General features: G+C 39.9%; 1 protein-coding gene across 1 annotated transcript in view; it reads left to right on the top strand.

The window, feature by feature from the left end:
• The window catches only part of LOC129759751 (tyrosine-protein kinase Btk29A-like), a gene marked incomplete at its 3' end in the record, with an annotated part of 34384 nt that extends 23440 nt beyond the window's left edge, over positions 1 to 10944 (top strand). The window contains exon 5 of the mRNA XM_055757270.1: positions 10870 to 10944. Within this exon, the coding sequence (XP_055613245.1) occupies positions 10870 to 10944 (75 nt within the window). The remainder of the gene's footprint in view (positions 1 to 10869) is intronic.
• Between the last annotated feature and the right edge of the window lie 2713 nt (positions 10945 to 13657).

The raw sequence follows: 13657 nt of genomic DNA, 5'->3' as shown, positions 1-13657 counted from the left end.
TCCGCAGCATAGCTTGAGGCGGCATCGAGAGTAACCCTTCCAGAACCTGCCTTGCCGTCTTCGAACTCCAATGGCACCGCTGGATGTTCACTCTGCGCTGGTTGGTTCCTGTTTCTGACGATCTCCTCTACCCTGGACGCGCGTTCACTTGCTAATCGAAAATCTTGAGAGAGAAGAACTCTGGTGCTAACCCTTTCTTCTAATCCAGACGTATCGGGGCCCATAACCCGTTGAAAATGCAGATCCTTACATAGCTACACTCTACACAAGCGAATGTTAATTCCACCAATACGCGAATTGCCAATCGTGGGTTTCAACAAATTCCTTCCAACACAATACGTCGATCGATTTCCTTCGGGTTTCCAGCGTGTCAAAACCTACCAGCACGCACAAGACTCGATACTCAGGCATTTATGCTTGTCACCCAAGATTTCTTAAAGCATATTTCAAGAACTTCTGATGAACTCTCTCTAGTCTGTTGTTGTGTATGTTGTAGTACGGTTGCCACACAATGTCGACGTATTCAATGGCCGTCCTAAATTATCCAATGTAGATTGAAACAATTGTATAGGGATCATCCAGCTCGTGACAGTTTCTACTGACCATTGCGAAGATAGAATTCGCGTTTGATACAACTTTTTCTGTGTGTTTTGAATGTATGTAGTCTTTCAGTGAGTTTTGCCGAGCCATAATGCAGTCGTTTTCTAATTGGTATTCATGAGTGATGCATTTCGAGGAAATTATCTTCAGGCCGAATCTACTGATCTACTGCAACACTCTGTAAGAACCTGTGTAGGTCATTTTGCAGAGTCACACAATGCTTTGGGTGACAAATAGGCAAAACATTTTCAAATCATCGGCATAAACCAGCACGAACACATTAGTCATCACTTCTAGAAATTCGTTCATAACAATGATGAAAAGAAGGGGTTTCAAATGACTCCCTTGTGGCACACCACTGTTGACCGAGAAAGTACTGGATCTCTTGTTCTCCAGTTTGACGTATTGCGTTCTTTTGATTAGGTTCGAACGAATCCATTGATGACATGAATCGGTTATTTCATTCTTGCACAATACCGATAGAAGAACGTTTATGTTGATCACGTCAAAGGCAAAGGAACCTTGCATCATCCACTGTGAGGATCTCGAGACAAACTCTGTCATGTTCGTTTCGGTTGAGCGTTTTTTGAGAAAACCATGCTGAACCTCCGACGGAATTCTTCGTTTCAATGCACGGATAAATCTTATCGTATACGATACTCTCAAAAAATTTGGGTATTGCAGAAAGAATTGCAACACCACGATAGTTTTCAACGGTGAGCCTGGAACCGTTCTTGTGTATCGGTGTAACATGCGAGATTTTCCAAAACTTCGGGAATAATCGGGCACGAATCAAAGACGTGAAGATGATGTGTAAGGGCTCCACGATGCCACTCACACATTTTCCAAGAATGAGTTTAGTATTCCATTACGGCCACAACTTTTCGATTCGTTGAGCGTTAAAATCTTTCTACGTATATCAGATATCGCTATTGTGAATTCGGGTGAGATTTTTACCGGTAATTGGCGTTCTTGTTTTGTTTTTACGTTTGTTGCGTCATACTGCGTTCAAAAGATATACACTGTGAAAGTTTTCGACAAATAGCTAGGATGAGTCTGCTTTATTGTTAATGTAAGAAACATTTTTTTGTCTCAGTATAGACTTACGTTTCGAGTTGAAAATCGAGTTGGTTCGGATTGAATATTTTGTTGAAGTGCGTTCAAATAGCTGCATCATTGGGCTCTATGCAAACTATTGAATAAATCAGCCGCTTTTCGGTATGCTGTTTTATCATGCTACAGATTTAAAAGGTACGATTCTGAAAATTGATTTTCTAACTTTACCGGTCGCTAAGAAACCACGAAAATGTTGTATGATACTTGTATGGAATATTCATGTTCGTTCAAAAGTCCAAATCAAGTTCTCACAAACAAACGATTTCCAATTCACTCGAGTAATTTTTATTCAATCTAATGTGAACTTTCAGTGTACAACATTCAGTATCTATGTGACTTACTTGGACAAGACTTCGAAGGTATACGTATTTTTTTGATAATATAGTCTTCCATAACAAGGAAAACGTTAAACAAACAATTCAATGAATTTCTCACCCAATTCATTCGATACGGACCAAATCCAAGAACAAATAACGATTTTACGATCGGTTCCATTTCTAGGAAACGATTCAACGAGAAGAAAGCTGCCCAAAATATGTATATCGCATTGATTTAGTTTTATGTCCTCTTGGAATAAAGTTCAAAGGCATTTTTGAGAGAGAGAAAAAAAACGGTAACCTCATCAGTACCTATAGATATATTGGAGGACAGCATCATCATCATCATCGGAAAGCGAAAAGCTTTCGGCAGCAATAAACCCCAATGATGGCGGCGGGAAGACAGAACGTGATACTGTTAACGCGCCTGGGCCATGCTGAAGCTTGATTTCGGGACACTGAGAATACGAAAAGTGATTTGTTTATGAATGAACATTAAAATTTATGCTCGGTTCTCATCTGCGTCACGGGTTTTCTTTATTTCCATTTTTCAAGCCCATGTCAGGGTTTTCGGAGCAAAGAGAGATGGTGGGTCTCCAGATCGACCTCTTTGTTATGTTGTGTGTGTTTTTTTTCAATTCGGTTTCAGTGGCCACAACAGATTGAAGTTGGGCTCTCGATGTGTGACTCTGGAGTAGCGCAATAAACACGCACTAAAATTTATTTTCAAGGGCCGTCCAGAAACTGTGTGAACGATTGAATTTACACAAAAAATCAAGTTCAGATGTGCCCGATATGCTTAAAACTGTCATACTATGTGTATAGTGTAGGCATTTGATTTATGGACAATCCCTGAGAGTAACCTCAATTCATGAACTGGAAACAGCGGAGATGACGATGATTGCGACTAGCATTATTCAAAATCACTTCCAGCTTTTAAAGGGTCTGACCTGGGTATGCTAAACTGTTCGATATCAGAAGGTTTAAAAAGTCTTCCAATAAAGAAAAACTGTATTTACATGACCCAGCTGATTCTGAGTCCACAAGCGACACATGGAGATTTTGAGTTTCAAAACAGTGTGCATGTTAAATGAATATGGCACCCTTCATCTAAAATGCCACAAATAAAAACTCTATTTTTGATGATACAGCAATCTGAACGGAAAACTTCAAAGACCTCAGCAATGCCAGCCTTCCCAGCTTATAGCATTTTACTGTTCTTGACAGTAATACAGTTTTGAATTCTTAAACTTTTGAACTTTGAACTTCGATAAAGTTTTCCTAAATTATCAAAAGTTTCATAATTAAGGCTTTCAAAACGCCGGGAAGCTTGTAGCATTTTACACAGCTGAAAGTCGATCGAGCCATTGAAAGTCAGACTAAGTTGCGGGACTGCATGTTTGAACCCGTGGTAGAACTCCATGAAGCATTCTTTGATGTGTTTGTGCCGTATGATCCATACAAAATGGCAAAAATCTATCATCACAATATTCGCTAAATTATTTTTTCAAGCATAGAAATAAATACAAATATAACGAAACACTCACTCGATGTGTCCACCTCTGTTCTCGACAACTCTCTATAGGCGATATTGGAATCGGGAGCATAGCTCCGCAACATAAGCCTCTGACCTTGAAGACCACGTCTTAGAGATGGAAGCCAACAGAGAATCGATACTTGGGTGAGAGTATCCACACTTCACATGCCTTCGCTTTAACATACGCCCATATTGAATAGTCGAGGTATTTCAATTCCGGACTGCTCAAAAGCTCCTTAGATCAAAACGTCATATTCCTCTCCAGCCAGGTACAGCCGTTTCGAGGTGCGACATGGGACTCCATCTCGGGTTCAATTCTTCAAAATGTTCATAAAGACATTAGTGTTCACGTTTAATATTGTTTGTTGTTTATTGTGCATCAACAGATTACATATTGATCCTAATGATAGGTTAAACGTTAAAGACAAGCTTCAAATACAAGGAAAAGGCCTAAATCAAAATGGTCGAAGAAGCTGTTAAACGTCCTTATTGCACCAATTAGCGCTGTATTAGCTCCGTAGTTGTTCTGTTGGAGAGGAGTATAGAGCGGGAGATCACGATTCCTCAAGCCTCGAGGTCGTACGCTGAGTTGAAGTGCTTCTAACAGTGCGGGGCAATCGGTTCTTGATGATAGCAGATCGGGGACTATATTTAGGAGCCCGTGTTGTGGTCCGGCGGGCTTGCAGCGTGCCGATGTCGATTAGGTTGCAGCGGCTTTCGTAGCTGGGAAGTCGGAACGGGTCTTGCCAGTTCAGGTTCCGGGGAGCGAATCCCAAAAAGCGACTCTGGATGGCCTCGATACGCTCCGAGCCATTTTGGTAGTAAGGGCACCAAACAGCCAAGGCATATTTGAGGGTCGATAGACCGAGGTGAGACAGTTAATACCTTCTTAAATTCTTTTGTCATGCGGAATACAAGACCCAGGCATCTGGAAGCTTTATCAATGATGTAGTTTTTTGGATCTTGAAATCCAATTCTTTTGTCCGGAATCACACCAAGGTCTTTTATGCTCAACTCGGGCAACTGCCTCTTGTCCAAGAAAATACTCAGCCGACACCGGGAACATTTGTTGCGATTCAAGTAAAGACAGTTAACTTCACACCAGGCGGTGAGATGTTGAACTAATTCTGCAAGACTTTGACATTATCGGGGCTGTTGATGGGATGAAACAATTTTAAGTCGTCGGCATACGCAAATTTTGGTCCATCGAGAAGCAACAACACGTCGTTGAAGCAACAGCATGTCGTTGAAGTAGATCAGGAATACTATGGGTCCTAGAAGACTCCCTTAAGGCACTCCGGAAGAGGCAGGGAATTGATTCACCTGTTCGAACAATAAGTTTCCATCCAATATGTAGCTATGGAACCATTCCAGTAAAGAGCCGCAAATACCGATACGATATAGCTTGGCGATAGCTATTTTGTGGTTCACGTTGTCAAAAGCCGCGGACAGGCCGGTGTAGATGACGTCGGTTTGAGATTCCCTAGCAAAGCTGTTCTAAACGGCAGACGTGAAACAAATGAAGCTTCGCTTTTGCCTTTGCCTTCAAGTCATCTTTGACCAAGAATTCGATACATTAGCTTCCTAAGTCAGCCTGTGGATTGATTTTAATGGATTCCACTTTAATTTCGTCTTAACCGATTTAACCACTTTTACAGGGCATGTAGACCGTGCCCTTCAAGAACCGCCTTTCGTGGACATGGTCCAGCAAGGAGAGAACATTTTACGCAGTTAACAGTCGCCAGTTGGTACTCTACGGCCACTGCGTATCGTGTACTACTGCATTGTTTGCGTAAATTGAAAGATGAAGGTTAGAGGTATACACACAAATCCTCAAAAATCATCTTAAACAACCCAAAAACGGATTGCATTTTTTATGGATCATACTGTATAAGCTCACTTGCCAGGCCGCTAGACAGTAGTCACACTTCTTTTGCTGCATCGAATGTTCAAGGTGTTCTAAAAGATCCTTGGGAAGACTTTCCGCTCTCGTTTGCGTAGAGATGAGGCTGGTGTTTTGTTGTGAGACAGACGCAGACTGTTAAAGCGCCTTCAATTCTCCACTACCTTTATCATTACGATGGCAAAGAGCTGCATTTCCATTATAGAAGAGCAACATCGGTCACACTCCCTCGCTGATCATATGTATACGATTGCTGACAATTATGCAAATAGCTTTCCACGAGGCTACCGAGATATGCCGGAATCCTTATCCGGGTGGGCCACGAAGCAATCTGCACCCAACTGATGCTGTTAAAGGCGTTCTTCACGTCCAGGGTAACAACTGTGCGGTTCCGTATCCCCTTGGTCAGCCTAGCTTCGGTTCGCTGTTTCAATGGCAGTGCGAATTGTAACCAGTGTACTGTAGCTGAATTGTTTATCGGAAGGTCCGCCTCCATCTTCTGTGTACCTCTAGAACATCTTGTTTAACACATTTATAGCTGTAACCAGTAGAAATTCCTCTCTCAATTCAACGCCTCGTCAAAGACGCTCTGGTCGAAATTTGTTGATATTCACAGGCCTGTCTATAACTCTCGCCTATTTGGCCGCGTACAGAAGCGCGTAATTCGCCCGGTGAACGTTTAGCCAGGTATATCTCCAGAACTCCACTTCAGCTGGTCAGGATGGAATACAGGCATGCGTATTGAAAAACTGTCGCTCTTTGCTGGTATAACCACTTATGCGCATTTTCAATCAGTCTCTCCAACAGCAAAAATTTCCTACCATCTGAAAAAAAATCGCTTATGAGCCCAGTATACAAAAAAGGTGACAAGCAAGATGTTCTTAACTTCCGCGGAGTCACATCGCTAGCTGCCTGTTCGAAAGTATTTGAGAGGATCGTCAACGATGTCATGTTTTCAACTTGCCGGAACTGAATCTCTGCGGATTTTTCCTAAACGCTGATGGTTTTCATATACTTCTGCATATCCAATATGAATGACGGGAATAAATTGACGCGATATATACCGATATTTCGGCAGCATTTGATTCTGTTAACCACGATATTCTCCTGAAAAAATTGCATCGACTTGGCTTTTCCGAAGGATTGTGTGCATGGATCAGAAGCTACCTAACGGATCGTCGATTGGCTGTAAGAATTGGTTCTGCTGAATCCTCTGACTTTACTCCAAAGTCTGGGGTACCCCAAGGCAGCAATTTGGGTCCTTTATTGTTTACACTATTCTGTAACGACATTAATTTTTTGCTCAATGAATGTGGAGTTCTCCTATACGCGGACGACCTGAAAATATTTTTAGTCATAAACAACCAAGCTGATTGTTATGAATTGCAACGCTTCTTGGACACAGTTGTGAACTGGTGCGCTAATAATTTACTTGTTTTGAGCGTAGCGAAGTGCTGTATTATCACATTTGGGCGTATGAAAAATCCTTTCATGCATCACTACAATATCCTGGGCGAGCAGTTGCATCGTGTTGACGAGATTAAGGATCATGGCGTTTTATTGGACAACCGTATGATTTTTAAGCGTCATTATTCTGTGGTACTCGAGAAGGCAAATCGTATGCTGGGATTCATTATGCGTTTGAGCAAAGAATTCACTGATCCGATTTGCTTGCGAGCTTTGTATTGCTGTCTGGTGCGATCGATGTGCCCTGCTTGGACTTCATACGTTGTCGGATCGTCGTTCCATCGGTCAATCGATGGTCGTGGCAAAGATTCTTCGGAACGAAATTAACTGCTCTTGGATACTCTCTCGCTGCAATATTTATGCTCCAAAAAGAACCCTGCGCAATAGGAATTGGCTCTCTCTGGAACCAAGAAGCACGCGATATTGCAGAAACGACCCTCTCCGTTCCGCGAAATCATGCTTTTTACGTTATTTTAATATCTTCGACTTCAATGTATCCATTTCAACTTTTAGACGCCGCATTGAATCTGACTTGAGTGATCAACTAAGAACTTAGGAAAAGTATCATGTTATGTACAAATATTATTAAGTAGATCATTAAGACACCTACATGTGTCAGATGATTTTATTTTAAATAAACAATAAACAAAAAACAATATCTTAAAAACAACATAGTTATTCAAACTTATAAGGCTGATGAAATGATCGGATAAAACTTACCAATATAAAGTAAAGCACAGAAATGGAGGCGATTCATTTACCCTCAAACAAGTAAAATATACAAGAATAAATTTTTTGAGCTAAAACGAGGACATTGGACCATACGAAAAAAAAATAACGTTGTGACTAAGAATCTAACCCATGCCCTCCGAATTCGTTCTCCGGTGTCTGACAACGAGGCCAACTCAACACAACACCAACTAAATCTATAGCTCTATAGGAGAGGATTTCAAACTCAGCAAATCTTCTCTCTTTTTGCGGGATAATCAGAACAGATAAAATCGAACGCACAAGCAGAAATCGACGGTTTTGTTGGGTGGGTTGACAGCATAGTGAATAAACCATTTGAGAGAGCGCGTGTGGTTTAGTTGCTGTCAGCTCACGCAACTACCGTGCATCTTGTTGTTGGAGTACTTTGTTTTTATTTCTCGGAAAATCTCCCTGTCTCCCTCCAAAACAATTTATGCTTGTTTTTTCCTAGGTTTTCCGTTAGTAAATTTCTAAAGATTCTTCTAAATTTCAGAAACAGAAACCTCAATTAATTTCCAAAATGTGTAGGTAACCTTAATATACAGATGGTTCTGTAGGGTTTAATTTCTTAAGTTCAACAAAACAACATGAAACTTATTCTACAATCAATATTTTTCTGATTATATATGAAAACTGGGGCATATAAAATTGCTATGAAGTTTTATCCGTTTTCCATCACCCTATACTTTAAGTAGGATAAAAAATCACTCTGGGATAAAAATGTTTCCTCAAAACTTTGATATTTTCCTCGAAACAATGATGTTTCATAAATGATTTATAGGATAAAAAATCTTCAATTTTCAAGAAATGGTTGAAATATTTGGTGAGAATTCTGGGATTCCCATTAAATTTTTTAGGTTGAGCTTTCAAGTGTTCAACAATAATGTTCGATGGTCAGCAGGAATTTTGAACTACACTTAATTTCTTTGTGGAAAATATTTTTATTTATTCCAATTCTGATTTTTTTTAACCAACATTGTATTTGAGTCAGAATATGTCTTTTGAATATATCTAATATATAAAGATGAGTTGGACTATATATGTTTGTATGCACCTTATACAAATCGACACCGCTTAACCGATCAGCCTGAAATTTGGTACAGAGATGTATTTGGACCAGGGTAAGGTTTTAGTGATAGTTCTGAGCACCTCCCACCTAAGAAAATGGACCCTCCCATACAACTTTCGTTTTTATTCCCACAAATCAAAAGTCATGGCACCCATTTGGCAGCAGATTTTCGTTTCCTTTGGCGGGTTGTTTTTACCATCACCATGGGTCGGGCGTAAGAAACGACTATCCAGAGTTGACGTGTACTGGAAAGCAAATCAAAGCTTGCTGAGCGTTAAAGATTTGAAAGGAGAAATTTTGGCGGGTGTTTTTTGTACATTCTACTGCTGAAAGCACGTGGTACCGGTAGATACGAGAATTTTGGATGCAATAATGAGCTAACATTTCGGATTTAAAAAATACAACTAACCTGTAAAGTATGTATTGACATGAATTGTAGTGGTTTTCACAGTGCTCCCTACCACTGCTGCAGGGCTTTGGAGTCTATAAGAATATACAGTGTGTGAAGTATGGATGCAATGATTTATCTTCATTATGAATTAGGGTTGAGTGCTGAAAACGGATTAAGCTTTTTTTTAAAATCCACCATGCACCAATCCAACCAACCATTTTCGTATTTTTAGAATTCCTCGTAGAGAAAGATAAAATAATTAAATTCAGAGTTATAAGATAAGCGCTGTGATTTAAACGCTTTGAAAGCCGTCGAGAAATCTAAATGGAGGACTCCAAAATTTAACGTTCATTAACTGGTAAAACCAAATCCAACGCGAGAAACTTTATTTGAAATTAAGTTTGAGATTTCAAGTATTATACAATTTAATTTCATCGGTCAATCTATAACTTTTGTATATATGTTGATAATCGATGTGTTCAATTTGACCATCAAATTATGCGAAAACTTAAACCGTTAAGTACTGCGAATTCAATCAAATTATTTCCAAGAATTTTTACTTTATCGCTCTTCACAATATTTAATGAGATTGTTTTTTCCAAAAATGGAAAAATAGAAAAAAAATCTTTTGTTATAACATCATAAAATGGGAGATTTGGGTTCCGAGATAATTTCTTTTAGATCACTTCAAAAAACTATTAGTGGAACTTGGAACATTTAAGAAAAACTGATCATAAAACGGTGTGGGAAAAACAACGAAAAGTACACATCCATTTGAAAACATGCATAATGAGTCTTCAACAAGTTTAAAAACACAAATACAAACACATACAGGATCTCAATGAAACTTAATGTTTCCTCGAAAAGATTCCTTTTACTTAATTCTAAGCGTATATCTTTCGAGTATATGAGGGCTAGCATCTCACAAATGCTTAAACCACTAAACCACAAAAGTTTACTGTGTATGCCGTGACTGGGATTCGAACTCATGGCCGTTGGCTTGGAAGACTTGAAGGCCACGAGCTACGTCAAGTTTCGGAAGCCTTCTAAGATTTTTTTGGACAAATAAAACTTGAATATAGCATACGGGGGAGCATTTGGCATATAGCGTCCGAGGTGATCATCTCCAAAAGAGATTTCATAAGATGGGGGGTGGGAAAGATAAAAATATAGTTTAATCATTTGAAGATAAAAAAAATAGAAGGCCAAAGCTTCCTTTAAGAAAGGGTGGGTATAAAATGTTTTTCGTGATGAAATAAAAAAGCATTCATGGTAAATTATTTTAAATTTCTATGAAAACGAACCTCATAACTATAAGTGTTTCAAAAATATGAAAAAGGGAAACACAGTAAATATTCTCATTCAAAGCTTGAAAAACACTAGCAAAACTTTCAAAGCTTATATACATGGCACAACATGGGTAAAATTTTCTCATAATAAATATATAAAACATATTGAATACAAAGCTACCAAAATTTCGTAAAGTCAAACGACTCATTTTGATTAATATTTTATGCAAACCCGAGCAAGGCCGGGTAAATCAGCTAGTTTATGATAAGCTTGTGGGACATAACAAAACCAAACATCTGATGATCCATGAATGAATTAGGTCCAAACATCTCACTTCCAATTAATTTTCCATTACAGTTTATGCAGGAAAAAAATGGTTTTGAGTAGATTTCCTGATCCTAAATATTTCTTTTCTTTCCTTTCTGTTAGGCAATTTAGAAAACTGTTCTTACCCAAAAATCAACCCAAATCGTTCATCATGTAACCAAATCCGCAACAGAGAAGGTAAAGTATCCGAACAATTTAGGGAACCATGCAAAATTTACAAATAAATCCCATTAACAAAGTTTCACTTTTGGATTCACTATCATTGTTCGAGAATGAGTGGAAAAAAACCTGGGCTTGGTTGAAAACCTAACGGTGGCACTTTATGGTGTGGAGTGGGCTTTTCTTCTGCCGCATTCGTCACATACATATAGGCACAGAGGTTTGTTTTCCTTTCAGGACTTTCTGTGCAGGAACTTTTTCCTTTCGCTACCTGTCTATCGTTTGCCCTCAATAAAACTGTCTTTACGAGTAAGTTGTCGGAAAGAATAGAGAACCGGGGCAAAAAAGAGGCCCGATTGCAACCAGGCAATCAGGTAAAACTATGTACGGCAAACTTCTTGGGTCGGATAGAACGTTGACGAAAAGTGCCGCACTAGCTTCTAATTCCATTGGATGGATGGCTTGGAATCGCACTAATAGCTGCAGGTTAAAAGGACAGGTGAACTGGAATAGTTGTAGTGTGTGCGGTTGTCTCGTTCCTGTGTGCCCAAGTTCCCCCCTGAAGCTAAATCCGTAAGGAGGGCGAACGAGTCGTAAAGTGAGTTTATGTTTATGTTTACCTTCACGCGGTTTGCAGTTAAGAAGAAGTTTCCCTTGCATTCGGGCGGGGTGTATCATTAGAGGGCCTTATGTTCTAGAAACTTCTTGCAACCAACTTTGTATTCTTTAATTTCTTTTTCAATTCTGGAATCGAAGGCTTTGGATTCTTTTTTCGGTTTATTGCCAAACAACAGCAAAATTTAGTTTCTCCTAGCTTTTAAAACTAAATTATTTTGGTTTTGTGATCGCGATTGTCAGATTGTTTCCTCCCTCACTGAGCGATGTAATTTTGAAACAGTTCATAGTCCCAGCCATCATCACGCGGATCGTACCGAGTGATTTGACGATTGCAATCATCCACTTTGCGCTCGGTGACAAATTATACACCGGACCCAAAATCGTGACCTGAAATTACAAATCGTCTCGAGATGGAGAAATAATCTATGATACGTGACAATCAAATTTGTCGCCTCTCTTCCTGTCCATCCGATCATCTCACGGCGAGCGACGGATGATGTTGTTTTTAATAGGCCTCAGTGATGGAGCAAATCACTCATTTCGGTTGGACTTTTATGCGCGATGATGCTTGGCCAAGAAAATTGTCCCTTTCCAGCTTCGAGGAGGGCTCCGTGATGATGAGTTGAACGATTCTTCAACTTTCACCTCACTTAACGGAGCCCTCCGGTTTTTGGGGAGTTCGTTGGCATGTGGTTTCATTTCGCGGAATCCATCTAAGAAGAAAGTGGATCCAAGAGAAAGGGGATGGGGACGCTTCGAATCGCCTCATTAAATCAAAGAGCATTATAATACTCACTTTTGAATGTTTGAAAATAAATATAACGACACTTACCTTCCACACACAGTCTCAGATCTCAATCGACCGATCGTGGTTTGGGAAGAAGCCAAACGCCGAGGCTTCCAGAAGAAAAGACGAAGAAAAAACGAGCATGATCAACACACTCGCAGGGTGACTGTCAAACCCATAATTTATTCAATAATCGAAACTACGTCCCCGTGCACTCTTTTTATGGTTGTTTCAACCAGTTCTCCGATATGCATACGACGATAAAGTGTTGGGCGAATTTGTTGAAACACCTCTGTTTAAAATTTGGAGTTACATTTATACATATTTCTGCACTCGCAGTGTGGGCCGTTTTTTTTGGGATATTGAAAGTTATTCTGTTTATCTATGTGTCTCATGACTCGACAAATTAATTAATTCGATAAATCTCAAATGCAGAGTACACTAGCGTACCGGAACCCTATGGCTTCGTATGTTAGTGTAGGCATACTTTTGAAGTACGAGTCAGGCTAGTTGATACAGGTATTCCGGAATCCGTGTTTATTGAACAATCTTATTAGTCACTTATATGAGGAAAAACATTTTACCTGTCGGCCTCTTCTGGGATTCGAACCCAAAAGTTTGCTTGCCGATACCGGGAATTGAACCCAGTTCGTCTGGCAACCCAAAATCGGACTCGCGCCGCTGGACCACTTCAGTGCTACGAAATAAAATCTCAAAGTCATATATGTATTCTTAACCAGATACAGATCTTTGGTTATCGAAATCGCTGATGAGTGTTCCCGTGTTCACGTTCCTGCGATATACCCACGTCGTATCGTTCACACTTCAAAGGTAGATCAGGTATCCCAGAACACGTTTCAGGCCTTGCTTATCTGCCAGACGGGCCTTGTACTTGCCTAGTGCTCCAACCTGCTAAATTTCGAATACGCTCTTTCGGAAGGGTCTCCTAACGGTCATTTCCAATAAAATCGTCACCTCTAACACATTCTTCATTTGGAAGCGTAGCCTTTCCAGTTCGATTTTGATCCAGATGCCATCTGAAACATATTTTCTGGCAATAAGGATGTCATCCCTGTAGAGGATTACGATAAGTCCTTGCCTACAGAGTCGGTAAACGTGAAATATAAACGGAACAAAACCATGCTCCTATATCTTCTCGAATTGTCGACGAATCGCTGGCTCTGAGTATGAATTCCGTGCTTCAAGCCGTACAGTTTTTTCCTCTGCATATAGCATCTCTTCAAAATTCATTTTCAGGAAAGCATTGTTCACGTCTATCGGATCAACAGCCATGTTAAACTCGTTCGCCAACCTTAAGCCAGCCCA

This window comes from Uranotaenia lowii, unplaced genomic scaffold (assembly GCF_029784155.1).
Source record: "Uranotaenia lowii strain MFRU-FL unplaced genomic scaffold, ASM2978415v1 HiC_scaffold_263, whole genome shotgun sequence".
Lineage (NCBI taxonomy): Eukaryota > Metazoa > Arthropoda > Insecta > Diptera > Culicidae > Uranotaenia > Uranotaenia lowii.
The sequence above is the reverse complement of the archived record's forward strand: the minus strand, read 5'-3'. Positions and strand labels throughout refer to the sequence as shown.